The 23,227-nt window shown below is 38.4% G+C and overlaps 1 protein-coding gene across 1 annotated transcript in view; it reads right to left on the minus strand.

Annotated features, from left to right (window-relative positions):
- LOC126416075 (protein unc-80 homolog) overlaps nucleotides 1-23,227 on the minus strand; it is a 1,008,688-nt gene that overhangs the window by 671,954 nt on the left and 313,507 nt on the right. The window contains exon 13 of the mRNA XM_050083557.1: nucleotides 5,714-5,908. Within this exon, the coding sequence (XP_049939514.1) occupies nucleotides 5,714-5,908 (195 nt within the window). The remainder of the gene's footprint in view (nucleotides 1-5,713; nucleotides 5,909-23,227) is intronic.

Below are 23,227 nucleotides of genomic sequence, written 5' to 3' on the forward strand. Positions count from 1 at the left end.
TTGGCATAGGATGGTCTTACTGAAGCCTTCACAGACTGTAATTATCCTCTGCCAGGATTTTGACTACCTCTCATCATGCCATAAAATGATTAATGGTCCTGCCCACGATCATTCCCACCCCTCCCACAATGGTATTCCGCCATCCACCAAACCTACACAATATACTCGTCCATCCCTACACAACTCCTGCTCCAAACCCCTACCTCATGGCTCATATCCCTGTGGTAGACATAGTCATGTGATCTACAAGCTAAGGTGCAACAACTGTGCTGCATTCTATATGGGCATGACATGAAACAAGATGTCTGTCCACCTGAATGGCTATCGACAATATGCGGCCAAGAAACAAGTGGACCATCCTGTTGCAGAACATGCTGCCCAACACGACATCCTTCATTTCAATGACCTAGATGCAAGACCTGTCCCATACATCCTCCCACCACCACCTACTCCAGTCCAGTGACAAACATCATCAAAGGCAGAGGTTAAGAAATTCTGGGAAGTTAATAGGGGATGATCAGGGGGCAATGGAGGTGGATCGCAGTTGGATGGAAGAGTGAACTAAGTCAGACAGGGTTCAACATTGGTCTTACGTTTAATCTGATTGGTAGGGTTGGTGCCATATGGATCCTTCCCACCAACACCATTTGTGTGTGTGTGTGTGTGTGTGTGTGTGTGTGTGTGTGTGTGTGTGTGTCTGTCATCTGTTTTTGACGGCCTTGCTGGTAACATCAAATTCACTACTTTAAATCTTAACTTAATCTTATCATTTTTTATAAGAAAGTTTATTTTTTCTTTTCAATCATCCAGTTTTTTCTGTTATGTGCAAATGAGACTTAATTTAAACTGTGGGTTTTTCATGTAAAATAAGTTCCAAACATGTCTTATGTAAGTATCAAAAAATATCAGTCTTGTGCAGAAAAGAGTAAAAAAGCATTTAGGTGCACTTCGATCATACGTTCTTTCAGTATTTAGAATTTTTTCAGAACATATTATGAATATCCAAAAGTGTTTGGTACAGGTACTATATATGTTACTGAATATTTTTCAACATAATCACAGTTGTGGAGAAAAGAACTTTAACAAGTCCATCATGATTGAATTGGAGGGGGAAAGGGGGGTGGAGGGGGGGGGGGGGGGGGGGGAAGGTGAGGCTTTGGAAAGGACTGATGTTTCTATGGGGCTAAGGCTTCTGAAGGAAAGGTTCATGACTGTATTTTGGTTCTTTTAGGTTCTAGATTCTGTGTGATGCTGGGAGGGCATTTTGGAGTGTGGAGTAAATGCAGTAGGACTGCAATACAAGGTTTGTCAGCTATGAGGGGACATGAGGGAGGTTTGGAGGTTGTTGTAGAGATGGTGGACAGTGGTACTCCAAGGTGGGAGTAAGAAGTGAGCAGGGTGGAGAGTTTTTTGAGATGGTGTTTTGAATGTTGCTCTAGTTGTTGGAGGGCAAGAGTTTCAATGTGTGTAATGGGTTCGAGGAATTTGGTATTGCATAGCAGGAGAATTTTGCGGATGGAGAGAAGGTACTGCATGGCATCATACTAAGCCAAACTATTCATGGACCGTGTAGAGGAATGCTTCCAAAAACACAGAATTCTAAATCACTCACCTGGTTCAAATTCACTGATGACATTTTTGTGATCTGGATCAAGGGGGAGGACACCCTATCCACATTCCTTCAGAACCTCAACAGCTTCTCTCTCATTTCCTTCACCTCATCCCACTCAGTCCAACAAGCCACTTTCCTAGATTTTGAGCTCCACCTCAAAGATGGCCACATCAGTACCTCTGTCCATATCAAACCTATTAACCACCAGCAACACCTCCACTTCAACAGCTGCCACCCGTTCCATACCAAGAAGTCCCTTCCATGCAGCCTAGCCACCTGTGGTTAATGCATCTGCAGTGACAGCCTCTCTAAATATAACGAGAGCCTCACTGAAGCCTTCACAGCCTGTAACTATCCTCATAATCTTGTGTAAGAACAAATATCCCGTGCCTTACCTTTCCAGTCTTCCACCACCTCCCAAAGTCTCACTGTCCAGCCACAGAGGAATGTTCCCCTTGTAACACAGTACCACCAGAGACTGGAGCAACTGAATTACATTCTCTGCCAGGATTTTGACTACATCTCGTTGTGCCCTGAAATAAGGAACGTCCTGCCCACTATCCTTTGCATCCCTCCCACAGTGATATTCTGCCATCCAGTGAACCTACACAAAACACTTGTCCATCCCTACACAGCCCTTGCTCCCAATTCCTTACCTCATGGCTCATAGCCGTGTAATAGACCTAGAGGCAAGACCTGTCCCATACATCCTCCCACCACCACCAACTCCAGTCCAGTCACAAACATCACCTATCCCATCAAAGAAAAAGCTACCTGTGAAACCACTCATGTGATCTACAATTTAAGCAGCACTAACTGTGCTTCATTCTATGTGGGCATGACAACCAACAAGCTGTCTGACCACATGAATGGCCACTGACAAACTGTGGCCAAGAAACAAGTGGTCCCCCTCTGTTGCACAGCACACTGCTTAATGTGATATCCTTCATTTCAATAACTGCTTCACATGCTGTGCCATGTGGAACCTTCCCACCAACACCAGCTTTTCTGAACTGCGCAGGTGTGAACTTTCCCTGCAGTATATCCTATGTTCCCACAACCCTCCTGGCCTCAACCTTCATAAGCCAGTGTCCTCACCTGTCCAGCCCTTTCACTGTTCCCATTCCAGCACTACACAGCTCTCATCCAACCATCGCACCCAGTCTTTTTACTTCACTACTTTTCCGCTATCCACTACCCCCTCCCCCCCCCCCTCCTCTTCCCTGCCCTCTGTCTAACCTCCCGAATGCACATAGCTGCTCTACCATCCCTCCACCTTGCCCCTGTGCGCTCCCCTACAGCACTTCACTGCCCCCTACCCCTACTTACCTCCTGTTCCAGCCTCCTCCTCAACGCCACCCAGTCATCACTCCCGCCATGTACTGGTGCTGCTGCTCACAATGTGGCTTCAGTTGCCAGAAACTGCATTCATATGTGTGTAAGTTGTGTTTGTTTGTTTGTTTGTTTGTTTGTGTGTGTGTGTGTGTGTGTGTGTGTGTGTGTGTGTGTGTGTGTGTCACCTGTTTTTGACGATGGCCTTGCTGGCCAAAAACTTATTTGTGACAGTCTTTTTGTTGTGCCCACCTGCAATTCAGCATCTCCACTATTGGTGAGTGGCAACATTCCTTCCATACCATTACTACATTCTATCCTGGATTTTCCATTGTTTGATTAAGGTTTTTCTTACTATTTCAAAGCAATGAATTGAAACTTTGAAACACTTTTTTAGTGTAATACGGGCACACATAGCATGTCCTGGAAGCATACCAGATGAGCAGGTAGTGAGTGCCACAGTCCAGAACAAACTACAACTCATTCATAAATAGGAAATCACATTCGCTGAGCCTCGTGGTGCCTTGTATGAGGGAAATGTGTCTGGGGCTTGCAGGTAGTCAGCAATAAACAATCTGTTGGGGAAAGTAATACCCAGAGGACTCTGTGAGGGATCTAAAGGACAAGGTCTTTGTTGGTGGATCCTTTCATGGAGGCTGTCCCGGAAGTACCTGACCTAACAAAGAAAACATACAAATCTTGGGAAACACATTTTTATTTCTCCACAGTCTCCTTTTAGCTTGATACATTTTTGATACATTTTTCTGAGCAATGTTTTGTGGCTCAATACCCTATTTATAGTGAGAACCATCACGATTCCCAAAACAGCCATCAACTGCAAATCCTTTACTACCAAGCCACTGCTTCAAGTTTTGAAACAGCAAACAATCAGACAGGGCTAAAGCTAGTAAACAGGGTCATGAGGAAGCAATTTGAAATTTAGCTCATTGATTTAGGCCATGGCAGTAATGGATGTGTAAGTTGGTGCACTCTCATGATGAAATACAATCAGGAGCTTGTGGTGCTGTCGTTAGTGTTGCTGACTCACAATCATGGTGCCCTGGGTTTGATTCCCAGCCAGGTCAGGGATTTACTCTGCTCAGAACTGGGTGTGTGGGTGTTTTGTCCACATCATTAATGAATAAGTTGCTGAAGTGGTGTCAAATAAAAAGACATGCACCAGGCAGCAGAATTCACCAGAAGGGGACTCCTGGCCAAATACGCCATACGCACATTTCACATGATGAAACAACACTTTCTTTTTCTCTAAATGTGGCTATTTCTGCTTGATTTCAACACTCAATTACTGCCATAAGTTTGCATAATAATTATCAATGATTGTTTTTCATTTCTGATGATAATCAATGAAAATTATGCCACATGCATCCCAGAAAACTGACACCATGGCCTCGCCTGCAGATTGAATGGTCTTTGCTTTCTTTGGAGCCAGTTATCCCCTTCCAATATACTATCTTGACTGTTCCTTCATCTCATACGTGAAATGATGGACCCATGTTTCATCCACGGCTTGAATCATACACAAAATCTTGGCTTTACTGCAGCGAAACATCGCCAAACACTTGACCAAAACAACCTCATGTTTCTGTTCTTGTTTCATTGTGAGTAAATGTACACTCATCATGCACGACGATTTCTCAGGTCCAAATTTTCAGTCGGTATGTTAAGTACAGCACTTTCTGAAATGCCTACGATGTCTGCTAGCTTACACACTTTTAGTTGCCAATCATCCAGTACCATTTTGTGGAATTTCTTCACAATTTCTGGCATAGTCACCTCAATGGTTAACCACAGTGGTATTCATCTTCACAGCTCATACAGCCCTGCTTAAACTCTGCCTTCTGATATTTTATCGTTGAAAACAAAGGAGGGATCTCCCCCACAGTAGAATCTCACTCAGTTGGACCAAGACCTTTCAAATGAAAGTACTGTATAACACAACAATGACTAGTTTTATGTAAGTTCACAAATTTTCTGACGGTGTTCACTATAGATGGCTGCCAACCAAATACAGTACTAAACAACATAGCATCATCAATGTTCAAACTTAAGCTTCCTATGGTTGGTACTTTCTACCACTGTCACTGGTTTAAAACACCAACTGCTAGCTATTTGTCAGGTCAGATATTTCTGGGACAGCCCTCATAGGTTGCTGAGTTATGGCATGTGGTCAACTTAGCATTTTCTCCAAAGTCATAAAATAATGCTATGGGCATCACTCAACTCCCTACAACAAAGCAAAGAATGAGTGCGACAATGATCTAGCCACACATAACACCTTGTTCGTTGCAAATCAAATACTGTTGGTCAAATGCACACAAAACATTCAGTCAGAACCATTACACTCAATATCTCTATGCACAGTAACCATTGCAGACACATCCGGTAGGGCACAGTGGCATGACATGAATTTCTCTGTGTTGCTACACCACAGTTCTTCATGGTATCACCACTTCACTATGTTTTTCTGTGTATCTCAATTATCAATTCACTTATGGATTCGTGTAGTACAAAGAGTATTACTGGGGGGTACTCATGCCGAAAATGCTCATTTATTTTCTAAGAGTTTACAGTCATGCATTATAATTAGTTCTTGTTATTCATTCTCTTCTCATTTCAGCATTAACATTATGGTTCTGTTGACATTTAGTTTCAGCTTGCACAGTCCTGAAGCTTCAGAATAAATTATAGTGAAGTAAAAGAAGCAATAAGCTGCTCTCTACATATAGTACCAGTCTCTATGTGACTAACCTGTGATAGTAGAACTGCAAAGCCCAGTAGACACCCTCTTCCTGCCATTGGGATATGAACAAGCAACGCAAGACAGATACATCAAGAAAAGTTGCTGCACACAAGTCAGCAGGTCCGTTCATAATACTCGCAGCAGCAGGACCAGGTTTAGGATAGCTTCTTCCACTTCCCAAGGACTCTCTGTCAGTGGATGAACTGGAAAAGAATTGTTATTTACAAACATAATGATCACACCAAAACAGTTGTAATATGTTAATTTTACAGACCAATTTCCACTTCCTGTCCCACTTCCCATATTCATGACTACTTAGTGTGATTTTGTATAAAGTTGGAAGTTTATTTCACATTCATTAATGGGAAGATAGATATCAGTACATGTTGAATTTTTTTCCTGTATGTACATTGTCTATAGCATAATTACTTTTACAGTCAGTGGCATTTTTGTCAGGTTTGTTGCTTCATCCTACAATCAACATGACATACCGTATTTACTCGAATCTAAGCCGCACTTTTTTTCCAGTTTTTGTAATCCAAAAAGCCGCCTGCGGCTTAGAATCGAGTGCAAAGCAAGTGGAAGTTCTGAAAAATGTTGGTAGGTGCCACTACAACTAACTTCTGCCGTCGAATATATGTAGCGCTACACAGGCATGCTTTGTAGGCACAAAGACAAATACTGGTGCCAAAACCTCCGCGTCAGTAAATAAATTTTTTTTTAAAAAAAGGTGGAAGACGAGCTTTTTTCTCCGCCCCGAGTTTTTACCACTGCATTTTCATACATTATCCAACGAAGTAAATACAAATTCCGTATTGTTCATCTTCGAATGTAGTAGAATTTTAATGTACTACGAAAATCCGACATGCAAGACTGTTTGGGATGTTTGTCAATATGGCCAACTCTACTTTCTGAATTTTTTCCTACCTGTGAGAAGAGATGGTTGCTAATAGGAACCTGATGAAATGTGAATCACATGCAGTATTCTCTTCACCATAAGAATAATACGAATATCAACATTTTGCCATGTATTCTTTCGTGTTTGCTGCTCTCTCATTTAAATCCTGTCTGACTAATAAACTACGAAACTAGAGTGAGACAACAGCAAACGCGGAAGAATATACGTATCGTGTCATATTTATATTCACATTATTCTTATGCCTAATAGTGATACAGTCAGAAATGAAGCACGGCAACTGACTAGATTTTTAATTCTAAGATGACTAATTTCTGTGCAGAATTTGATGTACTAAAGAAGCGGCCGCAAAGATTTTCAAACGGAGAAACATTTTCGCCTAACTCTCGTTCAGAACATGTTCTATCATAGGCAGTCTATTATTTGGTTCTTGTTGATCATTATCAAAGAAAGCAGCAGTGTAAGTAACAACAAATAGCAGTCTCTTGCCATTGTTTCGCTAATGAGACGATTACTCTCTCTTTTTTTTAAAATTGTAAGCGGCGGTAGCGCGCACAAAAGCAAGCCATGCCGCGAGCGGCGACAGGCCGTAAACACGCACTATCAGTATGCGACAAACAATACGTGACACAGTACAGTAATGCATTTTCAGCTTTGAGTGACGTGAACACCTATAACAAAGAAAACAGCACTTATCAGATCAAAGCAAAATAAGCAATCGATTCAAACCAGACGAAGCACGTGAAAAAGGAAGGGTACCCGTATAAATACGGACGGAGCGCCTGACGCATAGCAATGGCTACCCGGTAAAGCTTAACTGTTAAGCTTACGACGCGAACCAAACTACTGTAGCTCTATCGTCATTCATTCGACCTAAATTGTGTCTCATATTACAATGGACCAACTTTGTTTCGATTTGGACGTGCGGCCTAAAACTTTACTCTCCCCTTGAATTTCGAGTCTCAAATTTCCGGTGCGGCTTAGATTCGGGAAATTTTTTTTCCTTTATTTCGAGTCTCATTTTTCAGGTGCGGCTTTCATAGGTCCTGCTGGATGCCAGATGCTGCTGTTGATTGTTACTGGACCAGAGAGAATGCCCCTACGTATGTCACATAACTTACAAGTTGCTTGTATCAGAAGCTATCAGCACTGCCCCTGAAGCAATGTGAACATGCAGTACCACCACTAGGGACTTCTTTTAACATCCAATGCTTAAGTAAAACATTGATGTTACTGGACATGTAAGTGACAACCGTCGTGGAAATTCTACACTGATATGAACTGTGAACTGTGTGATCAAATTATGCTTCAGAAATAACTAAAAGTTATGGAAGTATGCTCAAGAAAAAAGCCACCTATCAAACTGAGAGAACACAGGGATCTAAATGATGGTAATATAACAGACCTTAACTACTTATTAAGCTGGAAACAGAGGATGAAGTGCATAACTTTTATGGAATATGTGATTATTATTTACATATAACTTTTTCCGATCAAGCAACATAAATAAAATAAGCCGGAATCAAAAGTTTGATTATAACTGGTATAAAAATCTCCAGTGCAAAGAAAAGATTTCTGCATTCATATAAAAGACACAATTCTATATCATTAGGAATGAAAAAAAAAAAATATATCAAAGAGTCAGTAACATCTACCACAAGGTTATTAAAGATGCAGAAAAAGGTTGATGATGAATACAGCTGAGAAAAAAAGGACATGGGTTACATGGATCATCATCAGGCCTGAAACACATAGAAAGACACGGTGGAAAAATTATTACCTGAAATCGGAAAACAGACAAGCATCTGATATCGTCTTAGTGGCTAATATTTTTAACAAGTTCTTTACCAAAATAGAAAATTAATCTTACCTGATATGAGTTTCAGACTCTTAACATGCTCCACACTGAAAACTACAAAATCCCCAGAGGGTCTACTTTTCCCAAAACAGATGATGTATGATGAGCTTGTATTGGCAGTGAGCCCATTACAGAGACTTTCACGTGGTTTTGATGATAATGAAGATTGTGTTGTAAACCAAACAGGACAATGGATTGGGAACCTCTGCAGCATATTATTAATCACTCCTTTTCACAGGTGTGTTTCCAAATCTTTTAAAGGTCAGAAAGATCATCCCCTTACCCAAGAAGTATGACACAGACAACGTTAAGAAATACAGGCCTGTAGCTCAGATTAGTGGCTTCTCAATGAGATCTGAGAAGTTCTCTTAAAACAGGCTGCTAGAGTTTATAATGAAGATTTGACTCATCACTACAGCTTCAGACAATTTAGATCGACAAACACAACAGTTTATGAATGCCTGTATTCTAGACTAAAAGCTATAGATAAAAAGAAAATGGTAACTGGAATATGTTTGGACCCATCCTAAGTGTTTTACATTATAGATCTTACTATTCTACAAAATAAGTTGCAAAGAAAGGGAATTGTATGAGTGTATTAGATCATATCTTAACTAACCGGCAATAGAAATTTGTTATTAAAAAAGATAAAATCACTGGAAATGTTTTAAGAACAACAACATTCTCATTACAAAAATTATAATTAAATATGGTGTGCTGCAAGATTCGACATAATGTCCAATTTCTTTATCCTGTACAAAACTGATCTGAGTGACACAGTTTATGCCAAAGGGAAGACACTACTTACAGATGACACCAGCATTTTGACTACAAGATCAGAACAAAAATACCTTCAATCATTAGCACGAACATCACAGATGGAGCTAGCACACTGGTTTGAAAAGATAAGCTTATAATAAATGCTAAAAAGTTGTGGCTATGAACTTTCATATGTCCCACCAAAAGCAATAAAACGACCACACTAAAAATATCTAACAAAAGTTGATGATGTGAAATTCACAGCAATATATCTGAAGAGTGATCCAAAAGGGAAAACAGATATTCAAGTTCTTACAGTTAACCTGTTGTACATTACGGATACTAAACACATGCTGTAACAGGGAAACAGTAGTACAGGCGTATCACAAACATTTCCAATTGGCAATCAGACGTGGAATAATATTCTGGAGAATGCATCCTATCTTTGAATTACATTGAAAACACAAAAAATGATTTATCAGAACCATATGCAACATAATGAGATCCTGTTTTCCATATACTATAGATACTGAACCTCTCATGCCTGTATATATATGAAACAAAAGTCTTTGCAAGAGAATACTTAAGGACCTCCAACGCATATCAGCAAAACAGCTCTGTGCACAATCATGGAACAAGAAACTACAGTAACATTCATGTCTCCCACATCACAACACTGATCCATCAGAAAAGTGTCCTTCATAGTGGAATACAATTACATAATCATCGTCCTAATAAAATTATGCTGATAAAGAAAAAGCTAAAGTCATTTCTGATGGATCACTTTTTCTACTCTGTAAAGGAATTCCTCAGCAAATGAAATTGAATTTTATAATGTAAAATTAACAAACATACCAGGTGGTTGTAATTAGAGTAGAGCTACTCACAGAGATCTACTGTGGGCTGTAATTATCTTACAGCTGTGAAACTTGGTAGATATTCTAATGTGTTACTGCAGAATCAATTTATGCTGGATAAAGTTAGCTTCAATTTTGGCCACCAGGTGCAAATTTGGCACTGTGTATGCAAGAAAGACATATACAAATGTTTCCTTATATAATGGATTAGGAACGGAACAGGGGCAGAAAAGGTTAAACAAGTGAGAAAGGCATAAAGTTGATTTTATTATTAACTGCTGCTGAGGTGTTCAATATTAGCACCAATGTTAATGAGATGCTGCATCCATAAAAGGACATGATCAACAGTTTCTCACAGCAGTTCCAATGGATTCTGGGCAACATGTTCCTGTGTACTGGCTTTCAGATCAGATAGAGAGTGAATATGTCCTTGGTAACATGTTCTTTTATATATCCCCAGAGCCAAAAGTCACTTGGATTCAGATCAGGCTATCTTGCATGCCATGCACCTGGAAAACCTCTGGAGATAACACGTTCACGGAAAATTGTGTTATGTGTATTTTCACTGATTCAGCAACATCATGCATGAAAACAGGGACTTTACACATAGTTGCACTCTTCCAAAGCAGGAATGACATGCTGTACAAGGAGATATATTATCAAATATGCAGACATCATAGTACATATGACAGGCACTCTCGGTGTATTCTATTCAAAGAAGACTGGACCAAGAATAAAGGCACTTGTGAATCCACACCACACATCACATATGGTGAGTGCAATGACTCATCATGCATGACAGGTACTCTAAATTTGGCAGTTCTGTGTATTCACTGTACCCTGTAGTGTAAAACATGCCTCGTCACTCCACAGAATATTGCCCAGCTACATGTCATCAACTGCGATCCATGCCAGAAACTGTAGAGCAAATCCAGAACATTGTTGAGGATGACAAGGTTTCAGTTGCTGCACTGTCTGGATCTCCCAGGTACTATTGCCTAAAATAGATCACAAAACTTTCTGTACCGTTGACCATGGGGTGGACAATTCTCATGATTCTGCACAAGCACTAACACTATCTGGGGCATGTGCTTTACATGCATGGTCATTTACAGCAACAGCAACCTTGTTTAAGCACCACACCAAGCTTATCTGTGTTTTCAAATTTCATTATCATCTTCTTTAAACCATTTAATAACCTTGAGCTTGTCCTCAGACCTTTCAGTCAGTGGTGCAAATGGTTCAAATGGCTCTGAGCACTATGAGACTTAACATCTATGGTCATCAGTCCCCTAGAACTTAGAACTACTTAAACCTAACTAACCTAAGGACATCACACAACACCCAGTCATCACGAGGCAGAGAAAATCCCTGACCCCGCCGGGAATCGAACCCGGGAACCCGGGCGTGGGAAGCGAGAACGCTACCACGACCACGAGCTGCGGACTTCAGTCAGTGATACTCTCTCACTGCAGCACTGTAATTGCTGCTGTTTACATAAAACAGTTTCATAAACAGTGCACAGTCTTTCTTCTCAATAGCCATCTCACATTATAGCTTGTCAGATGATAGCATGGATGTCATACCATTATAAAAACAGTGTACAATGCCAGATCAGCACTTGGTGGCTACAACTGGAACTAATTCCTTTTTTTCCCAGCAGAAATCAATCTTCTGTAATGCATTAGCATATCTATCAAGTTTTGTTTCCCTAGGATAATTACAGCCCACACTGGACCTCCACGAGTAGCTGCACTTTAATTATAACCACTCAGTATTATAGCAATCATGTACGTTTGTGATACATTGTTTCAAGTGTATGTAAGATAAAATAAATTAACATAATCATTTGTACATATGGTCAAACTTGACCACAATAATAATCTGTGGTGAACTATGTGAATTTTACTATATGTAAGTAGTGTTTATCTCTACTGACTTTTCCATTGACTTGTTCTACACCTGTGCGAGAGTTCACAAGACCAACCAAATTAAATAAACAAACACTGCTATTATCAGACAGTTCCAAAAGTGTTTTTCTGGTTCAGTAAAGATCCAACTTAAAAATATGTTTTATATCTTTTGAAAGGAAGAGCTCTTTTTCCTATTAATACAATGATTCACTGTGTACAGAACACTGCCACATGAGGCTACAATAGCCAAAATTCCATTGTGGCTAAATACTACTTAATTACAACAGATATAGAACAAAAATTGATGCCATGTAAATAATTGTTGCTGGATGCTATTACTAGAACTGTGTTCTTAAGCAGGCAGCTGATATTCAATTGGAAATAATTTTATTAATAGAGATAAAGAGTTCCAGTTAAGGAAGACATGAAAGACACATGAAATCTATAACAAATCAAAATTATCTTCATTTTAGCAGCAAAAGGTTTTAGGGTTCAATGGAAAATTCTACAAAAGTACAATAAGTCACTAAACCCAGAAAACTTACACAATCACAATAAACACAGTCATTTATTCAAATTCAACTCACACACACAACTGCAATCTCAGGCAACTGAAAGTACACTGCAAGCAGCAGCACTGGTGCATGATGGGAGTGACGACTGGGTGGTGGTAAAGAGGAGGCTGGGGTGGGAATGGGTAGGGATAGTATGGTGGGGGTGGCAGACAGTAAAGTGCTGCACGTTAGATGATGGCAGGGGAGAGGTGGGGGCGGGGGGGGGGGGGGGGGGGGGGTAGCAGAAAAGAAGAGAAGTAAAAAGACTGGTTGTGATGGTGGAATGACAGCTGTGTAGGGATGGAATGGGAACAGGGAAGGGGCTGGATGGGTGTGGACAGTGGCTAACGCAGGTTGAGGCCAGAAGTGTTACGGGAATGTAGGGTGTGTTGCAGGGAATTCAGAAAAGCTGGTGTTTGTGGGAAGAATCCATATGGCACAGGCTGCGAGGAGCTTTCCCCTCATAACTCACTACCCCCAGGACTGGAGAAACTGAATTACATTCTCCGCCAGGGCTATGATTACCTCTCGTTGTGCCCTGAAATAAGAAATGTCATGCCCACTATCCTTCCCAACTCTCCCTCAGTGGTATTCTGCCATCCACCGAACATACACAATATACTCGTCCATCTTTACACAGCCCCTACTCCCGATCCCTTACCTCATGGCTCATAGCCCTGTAATAGACGTAGATGCAAGACTTGTCCCATGCATCCTCCCACCACCACCAGCACCTACTCCAGTCCGGTCACTAACATCATCTACACCATCAAACACAGGGCTACCTGTGAAGCCAGTCATGTAATCTACACGCTAAGCTGCAACCACTGTGCTGCATTCTATGTAGGCACGACAACCAACAAGCTGTCTGTCCGCATGAATGACAACTGTCAAACTGTGGCCAAGAAACAAGTGGACCACCCTGTAGCTGAACAAGCTGCCAAACACGATATCATTCACGTCAATGACTGCTTCACACCCTGGGCCATATGGATTCTTCCAACCAACACCAGCTTTTCTGAACTGCGCAGGAGGGAACTTTCCCTGCAACACATCCTACATTCCCGTAACACTCCTAGCCTCGAGCTTTGTTAGTCATTGTCCTCTTCCATCTAGCCCCTTTCCTGTCCCCATTGTAGCCCTACACAGCTGTCATTCCACCATCACACCCAGTCTTTAGTCTTTCTTTTTATTTCTCTCCTTTTCTATCCCCCCCCCCCCCCCCCCCCCCGATCACCCTCCTCACCTCTCCCCAGCCCTCCATCTAACTTGCAGCTCTTCACTGTCCACCACCCCCACCCCAGCCTCTCCTCCTTACCTTACCCCCAGCCTTCTCCTTACCCCCACCCGGTCGCCACTCCCTTAACAGTCATGACCTCATCCAGCGTAAAGCAATGAATTTTGTCCCACAGGTTGACTATAAATCATCTGGAGTTGCCTGGCTTGAATGGAATTATTGTGATAGTTGACACATTGCAGCATAATAGTCGTCAAACACTCATCTTCTTTTTCTTTTTTCTGCAGTATCATACAACATGTCCAGGGTATCCCCAGTCGAAGCATACCAGCATGTTGTCCTCCATCCTGCAAATGTGTGTTCTTCTGTAGGGCATTCACAAATCTATGTTCTTCCCTAAGGCGTTCACTTCTTCCACTAAGTGGACTTGTTGCTAATTGTTACCAAACATTTTCTTCAGTCCAGTGTGGATTTTGTCCAAGCTATCAAACTTCTCTTCCTTGTTCTTTAACCACTGCTGGGCTGTGCCATCCAAGTAAAGGTACACATTTGCCAAGTTATCCCACCTAACATAGTTGGTGACCTGATCAGATCCTTTCAGCTATTTCATCAGTTGCTGACCAGCATCTCTTGGAAACACAGAGTGAAGTGTGATGTGTTTCCTGTACTGGAATCCACTGATCTCTGGAATATGATGACCTCGAAAATGATGTACTGCTTTTATTCCAGTTGCTGCTCATAGAGGTGACAACTTTTATTATGTCTAATTGGAGCCACAGTGATGTAGATGTTCTGAAAACTCCAGAATCTCCACCAAACAAAGTCACTTTGTAACCACAGTCAAGACCAAATCTGAAAGCAGGGCCACCAATGAAGAACAACACTTAGTACTGAAAGCATGTTTATTACAGATACCAACTTACAGAGACAAAAGAACTGCTGCCCATGGACAGTGCTAATATTTACACAAAACCTCAAATATTCCATAATATACAAACATCCAAAACATAATAAATTGCGAAAAACTTCACATCTGAACTGGTGACTCACAGCATACCAGCAAACAATCCTAACAGCTATTACACACTCAATGCAGCACAGCTCACAGCAATGTACTTCTAAAGTTCAGGCACAGTTCACCTACATGCTCCCATCAAAACTTCAAATTCCTCCTTCAGCTATGACACTACCGACTTTTTTCAAGTTTATTGAATCTGTAAATTTTCACTCATTTTTGTTGGCCTTTACACATTAGTAATAATGATTACTGGCACTGTCTCATGGTCACCTCTACCAGTATCAATGTGGACACTTTCAAAGATCTCAGTTCTATTTGCATTCATCAGATTAAGACACAGACAGTTGTTAAGACACACTGACTTCAGGGAGATGAAGGCTCATGCTATGTCACATCATTCTGAGTTAGGTTTTCTGTGGGCTTTGTAAATCACTTCAGGCAAATGCCGAGATGGCTCCTTCCACAATACCACAGCTGACCACTTGTCCAGTCCTCTCCTAATTAAACATGTCTGTAAATATAATTTCTGTTTTTCTTGTATTAAGTTGACAAATACTGTACCAATATAATGTGATTCTTGAAGTATTAAATTACTAATACTAAAAGAAGGAAATAAAGAAATTGTGACGGTACTCTACATATTACTTAATTAAAATTATGAACAACACATAACAAATGACCATTTGTATTTGATGATTTCTTTATCTGTGAATAATTTATGCACATATGTATTTCTCACATCTGAACGATCAACTAGACAGAAACTTATTTAAATAATGCCTATCCCTGTTTTACAGTTACACTTTGTTATCATCTATGATTGTAGGTTCTATTAATAGGTGTACTCCAAAAATGAGTTTAATATTGTAATTGGTCACCCTCCTCTAACATTACCTTTTTTTTATAGAAATAACAGATACCAAGTATACTATCGAATCTTGCATAGGAGAACATTATATCAGCTGTCTAAATGAATGAACTTAATATGATTTTGTATATGATGTGTTATGTTTCATGCAAAAATATGTACAAAGAAATTAATTTGTTAGTACTATGTGTGTGCAGTTAAAATTATTCTTCTTTTAAAAATATTTGAAATTTTGAAATCTCTGGCATATTTAAAATTCATATTATTAATTGCACAATTTAACGCAAATCATTAAATTTATTTCTGGACTCATTTATAAAATAACGTTATATCTTACTGAAGATTCTTCTTCTGTCAAGAAAATTTGTAAACTCTTTTCTTTGTAAATACTTTGGAATGTTGGGAGTAATGCAAAACGTTGGTAGTTGTGGGTATGCTGATAAAATCAGACGTGTTTTTGATTGTGTCATCAATATCGTAATTTGTGGTGTGATAGAGGCGAAAATTGTAAAGTAAATGTGATTTAAAAGAATGGTATAAAATAAAAAGATATTCATAGCAACAGGGAAATCTTCATCAGGTTTCAGTTCAACAAGAAACTGCAACATTACAAAAGTTACAGCCTCAAGAATGTACCCCTAGACATAACAAGACTTGGAGCCCACAACAGGAAGAGAAAATCAAGATAAGTCAAAAAGCTTTCAAAACTCTTACAGACAGAGAATTTTAATAGTGATGTGTAGGACGTTAAGATAACAGGTGGGGAAACAGCTGGGATCTGTTTATTGATAATGAAGTCTTGTGCATTGCAGAAGGAGAAAGGACAGTAATTTGTATCATTTCCAGTTTTTATATACATTCAGAAGCACTAATCACTCGACAAAAGAAGACCCTGGAAGTGCCGAACAAAGTCGTATCAACAGTGATGAGATAATAGCAACAATGACGGAGCAGATCAATTGAAAGAGGGCTTTACAACTATGATGAAGGACATCAGAAAAGGAAATACAAACTATTTGTGAAATTAATTTTTTTTAGTAGACTCCTAAGAAAAGGAATAGAGACAAGGGTTGTTGTGACGAAACACGCTGGGATATTTTTACTTCCTCTCTTGTTTTGCCATCTGCCTCCTTAAAATTCATTATTTCACTTTTAACTAATTACCATTAACATACACGAGTATAATCTGCATTTTATAAAAGAGAAAGAATCTTTTGTTATAGGGTGATATCAGTAATTGTTCTGTAACTTAAACTATATTGTTGATTTATAAACAAATATAAGTTCTATAATAATAATAAACATTTGAAGGAACAACTAATAGTATTCTTAAAGGATCTATTTGGCTCTATTTGAAATGTTATCAAAGTCAGCCCTTAATTAATTCCAAAGTAATTACCAGTTTTATCAAAAGTATTGTTTGTGTAACTATATCTGCTAATTTCATCATTTAAATAAATAATTCGGCCTAACTCTTGTAGTAGAAGAAACTGTTAAAAAGACGCAATTTTTCAATGTATTCAGTTAATTTAATGAGTAAAGTTTTAATTGTAATTTCTGTAAATTAAACATCGAACAATGTGTAGTTTCAATGTCTATTATTGTGATGATACGTAAGCGTCGGATTTTTGGTCCTGAGACAGTCAATCCGCAGCCAAGTTTCAGACAAGAAACCTGTTTTGGTTAGAAAAAAAATAATGTAATCAACCTAACCATGAAGTAGCACCAATAGGCCATGTGTTAAGACAATGACATCATCTGTTCAATGTATTTGAAAGACTGTAAAATGTGTGGTTACAATTTTACTGCTCATAGATGTTCAACAGTAAACTATTGTGGCAGTATGTTGATGTCTGCCTGCAAACTATTAATGAGGCTTATTGAAAGTAAACAATAGTGCACTGGCCATATTAACAGTGTATATTGGGGGGTTGTGAATAGTGAAAGTAAAGAACTATGAAACACAAATGAGCACCTGTTGGCTACATCATTTAAAGTAGTCAGTGTTGAACTTTCCACCCCCCCCCCCTCCCCCCCATTCCCTGCCCCCCATTTTTCAGTCAATATAGCAAGATAGTACATCAGCACCAAGGACAATAAATGAGGAAATAAAGCAGGCGAACATCACATAATTGTGATGAAGTGAAATCTGTAGGACATAGTCTAGACATACTTGAACCAAGTGAAAGTGTAGTCAGCAAAGAAACAGTGAAAACCAATATTTTGCAGCTGATTTTAGTAAAATTAGGGGAAATGAAGATGGACAACAATAGCAAATTTTGTGCAGATAATGATTAATTGACAGAAATAAAAACATAGCATTGCAAATTTTGTACAGTTAATGATCAGTTAACTAAAAGACTTACTTCACTTCAAGGACAATTAAATGAACTGAAAACTGAAAACAATGACAAAATATCCAGGGTACAATATCAAGTAAACCAACAAAGCAATCAGGTTTCATAGCTAAAAAATGGGTTGTCAGATGGATTAAAGTATGAATTACTGTTTTGGAAAATGAATTCATGGCCCAATCTGCACAACGAACGAAGATTGTTGGTGAAGTCAGAGTTGGACAGAAAGCTGTAGCTGAAAGAATGGAACACAACTTTAGGAATTTAGAGCAAAAAAATTTAAATGTAGAAAACAGTATGCTAACTAATGTAGATGTTTTGGACCAAGAAATTTCAGTAGTTCAGGAAAATTGAATTCACAAAAATCTGTATTTAAATAATGACATTGCTTGGTTGCAACTGTACTTGGGCTCATTCACTACCTATTTTTCACATGGCTCATCTGCAAAGGGGGTTTGGTAGTGAACGGTTGCATTTGCGCCCCTAATACTGACTCATATATTGGCTAGTCTTTGAACAACAGTGAACTGAATATACAATAGTCTGTACCACAACCTTGCGCAAAATGAGGTACACTATACAAGTTCAGATTGAAAGTTATTTATTTAAATAAAAAACACTTCTAGCTTTGTGGTCATGCATATTAAAGTTCACAAATAAATCCGATCTGGATAAATAATATTCGCTGCAATTCGTACACATGGTTTATTGTCTCACACCTACACACTTTCATGTTGCTCCTTCACGCTTTATTTGCACACACTGGCATCCACGCTTACACTCACGGCACTTGGCCGCTCCAAACTTACCACCACAATGGACAACGGACAAAGACCCCATTTTCTCACTCATATTCCCAGTGCTGAGTCGGGTCATGTGACACTACATTAATCAAAATAATTCCTAAACATGGCCACAATTCGTTTACAATTTTTATAAGATTTAAATACTTAAACCTAAATACATTATATAATTTTACACACATTCATCACCACATAATTTTTATATGCAACGGAACTATGAACACTCATCAAAACACAAAACAATTATTTTCATGTCCATTTTGCATTACACTATTTTCACTCTGCATTTAATACATAATTTTATTCTTAAGCACGGAAAATTAAAATCAGAGCTAATTTATGACATGCTATCAGATTTACATAATTAGGAATAACTCCATGTTTTGGCACAGTTTCACCCTCTCCCTTCATTTAATAACGTCTTTGCATGAAATATGAGACAGACAACCACTTGTCTGGCACTACAAAGATCAAAACTGAAAGGTGTCTTCATAATAAATAATGACTTACTTTGTGGTTGTTCTAAACATCTTTATAACTTAATTCTACTATGAAATGTTTTGATCGAAGTACACCAGCCCAACATATTATTTCTGCTGCTGCGTTTTAAATTTAAATTACAAACAACTTGGAAGAGCTCGTTTTCATATGACTTCTATTTCAAAAATCCAAGGACTCAATTACAAGCATACCCTACATTATTTACTTAAGTGCAAAGTCATGTACAGTAATTATATGAAATTATGTAACCAAGTAATTTAAACCATCTGAAACTGCTGAAAGCTGTTTACTATTTATCAGAGAGAGATGAGTCTATAAATATATTGACTTGTCTTTGTGCTTTTCACATCCCATCCATTTTTCCATAGCTGACATTTCCATTGTCAGCAAAGCTGCTGTATGGCCATATTATCCCCCATTACCTTACATGGTCCAACATTCGAATGAAAGGTTTTCCATCTGATAATTTACATCTAGTGGATTTTCTACACCACTGTCGAGATAGTTTAGTGTCAGGCATGAGTGATAACCAAGAAATTAAATTTGTTAAAAGATGTCTTGAAGGCAAGCTCTGTCATGGGTAAATCTAAATTTAAGTCAGTGGGAAACATATCAAAGTTTTGTAAAAGGTTTTTAAATAAATGTTGGTCAGAAGCTGAACAAGGGAGAATTTCTGAATAGTCCAAATTATAGGAATAGGAACAGGACACTGAAAGAATTTTGTAAGAATCAACTTAAGAGATTAACTCATCTTGGCAAACCATTTGACAAAATGACTTTGATTGAAGCTCTAAAAAAAAGAGATTACCAGAAAGGTTGCAGTGGGATTTAGTACACGGACCTGACAATTGCCTTGAACAATTTTTACGATATGTTGACTGGCTGGATATGGCAGTAGAAAGAAGCATGTACCATAACAATCGTAATGATAGAGATCACAATGGTAATAACTACAGAAACAGAGATAATGGTAATTTCTATCAGGGTCAAAATGGTAATAGAAACAGAAATTTTGAACATCATCAGAATAGGAACAATGGGGATAACCATGGTCAATTTAATGGGAAAAAACAATCATAGAGGTAACTAAAGTAAAAGCAATTATAGCCGTCATTCACAAAATTTAAGTCTTTTGACCTGGTTTCGGCAACACTTCTATGAGTACATTCATCAGAAATTAAATATTCAAATTGGCCCATAACGTAAGTACAAAATTAAGGAAATTTTTTTATATAAAAGTGTAAGTACTGACTAACAGTAAAAGAAAGAAACAGCACTTACATGTCAAGTATAAGATAAATATCAAGCGATAAAGCTTTAATCACAAAAATTTGAAAAAGAATACATAGAAGGCGAGCCACTAAGGGTTGCTCACACATAGAAAGCCACAGGTAGCAGCAGGAGTCTGTAATTACTTCAACTTTAATTTGTAAATGGTCGCTGTCTAAGCAGCCATGTTTAAAACTTATAGAGGTAACTATTCAGGAAATGGCGGTCCACCTCAATGAAGGTCCACAGTTTTGTGGCGAGGAAACACAAGTACAGGACCCCCAATTTAAACTTACAGTTAGACAATAACAACAGTATTAATACTGTGGCACAGGTATCTGAAGTTGAACAGAAGGAATATCAGATTTCTCATTTATGTATTGATCAAAATTTTTGAAATACTATGTTGAATTGCAATAATGTAGATACTAATAACAAACCTGCATGTGAGAGTAGTGGGAATTTTGATGTAGTGTGTACTAATGATTTCCTCTCTTGGTCAGAAAACAGTGTTATTGATGTTTGCAAAACAGGTGATGACTGTATTAGATCTGAATTAGGTGGTATTTTTGATGTAGATGTGAATGAGAGCTGTGGAATGACTGAGGTTGGTAAGTCTGAGACTGGTAAGTTATTGCAAATAAATGTAGGTGAGGTGTGTGACTTTGATGGTGATGAGACCTGTGGTAATGATGTAGGTGATGAAGTAATTTTGGAAGAATATGAAGATGATGATGATGAGTATCAGATTTTTGTACAGTTTAAAAAAATAACGAAGTTTCAGAGTTATTTGGGGATACAGGTAATGTAAGTGATGTATGTGATGATGTAAGTGAAAGTTATGGAATACCAGTCCAGTTGAAGCAGTTTTCCATTAATATCTTGCAAAGTAATGATCTAAACAGTAAAGGCGAGTCATCTGTAAGCCTAGAGAATAAAGGTGAAAACATTTTGAAATTTGTTTGGGACAAAATTGATGATAACATAAATAAATGTGCATTCTGGAGTACATTAGCTGTGGTTAGGCAAAATTTGTATCCAAATCAGTGGAATAAAGTGGAAGAAGATGTAAATAGGAGGGACAGTAATATATTTTGTGTTCCTTCTGCAATAAGTGATGCTAGTTGTGCTATGGAATCCATTCAGTGTATTCAATTTTTACCTGGCAATATGTGTAACCACAGTAATGCAATGATACCAATAAAGTTGATTAAACCCTGCAAAAACAGTGGGGATGTAGCATCTGATGAAATTGAAAATGATCCTTTACATGAAATGTCTAATAGTGGAGATGATTCAGATGTTGGATGTCCTTACATTAAGATTAAGATTGTTCAGTGGGAAGGGAACTGTTTGTTTGATATAAGTAGTCCAATTTGTGACATATCTGAACAATTTAGAGATGAGATCCAGTATAGTAAGAATTTTGTGGAAATTCCACTGCACTTTTAAAGACACAAGGAGCTAGTGGTAAGCAAAGAAAGTATGTAAACCCTCAGGTATTGTTAACGTTTAGTATAGAGGACAAGACATATGAACATGAATGCATAATGATACCCAGTCTCAAAGAAAATATTCACTATGTTTGTAGATTTTTAAGACTATGTAATTGTGTTTTGTTTGCCAAGAACGTAGTATAAAAGACGACGTAGTTTCTAAGAGTTCTATCTTATCCATTGACTGAGTTTAAATCTATCTGCATATGCATAAGACTAGATAATTGTGTTTCTTTGTCTCAAATTTAGTATGTAAGATGACGTGATTTTTAAAGTTCTATCTTATCTATTGACTGAGTTAAAATCTATGATACACTATATTTATGTTCTGTAATAGATCTGTGCTTTAGAATTGGATACATATATGCCATGAAGCTAAATGTGTAGACCGTTTTGCAATTTTGAAATGGTACAATATTCATAACTTGTGCCACAAAAATTAAGAATAGCATCTGAGCATGTCTGCATGTATCACCTTGTTAGTTCATTTCTTTTTTCTTGTATTTAACTCTGATTATTAATGTTTCATATGTGGACACTTTTTAATTGCACCTAACATAAATCCCATATAATTGACTTTAAAGGAAAGTTTCTAAGAACATATCTCATGTGATGTGAAGAAGGTACTGAACAGCATATTTAGTACACAAAACAATATTTCAGGATTTGATGTGATTGCTAGACAGGAAGCTACCTATCCATTGGAGCATGTGATGATAACTCTGATAACTCTAGGAAGAAGCTGAGACATGTGGACGGATCCACTCACCACACTGCTGTATGAATGTACCCTGCTGGACCTGTCAACTTGCAAGAGATCATGGGTGCTGGGTAATGTACTTGAGCATCTGTCAACTGGATCTGTGTTGTGACTGATATTTGTGAATTTTCTTATTTTTTCTAATAAATTGTGAACAAATCTTCCAGGTCTTTATGTATGTCGGTTATTTGTACAGACATTTAGTAAATAGTGAGGAAAACATTTACTAGTATGGACAATATAACAAGATATATACATGTCGGCTTTCACACTACTCTGATTTTGGTTCCCAAGCTACTGGATTGTGTCATCATTCAAAGCTAATTTATGACTATGTTTACCTGAATTTATCCTGAATA

The sequence above is a fragment of the Schistocerca serialis genome, chromosome 8, assembly GCF_023864345.2.
Source record: "Schistocerca serialis cubense isolate TAMUIC-IGC-003099 chromosome 8, iqSchSeri2.2, whole genome shotgun sequence".
Classification (NCBI taxonomy): domain Eukaryota; kingdom Metazoa; phylum Arthropoda; class Insecta; order Orthoptera; family Acrididae; genus Schistocerca; species Schistocerca serialis.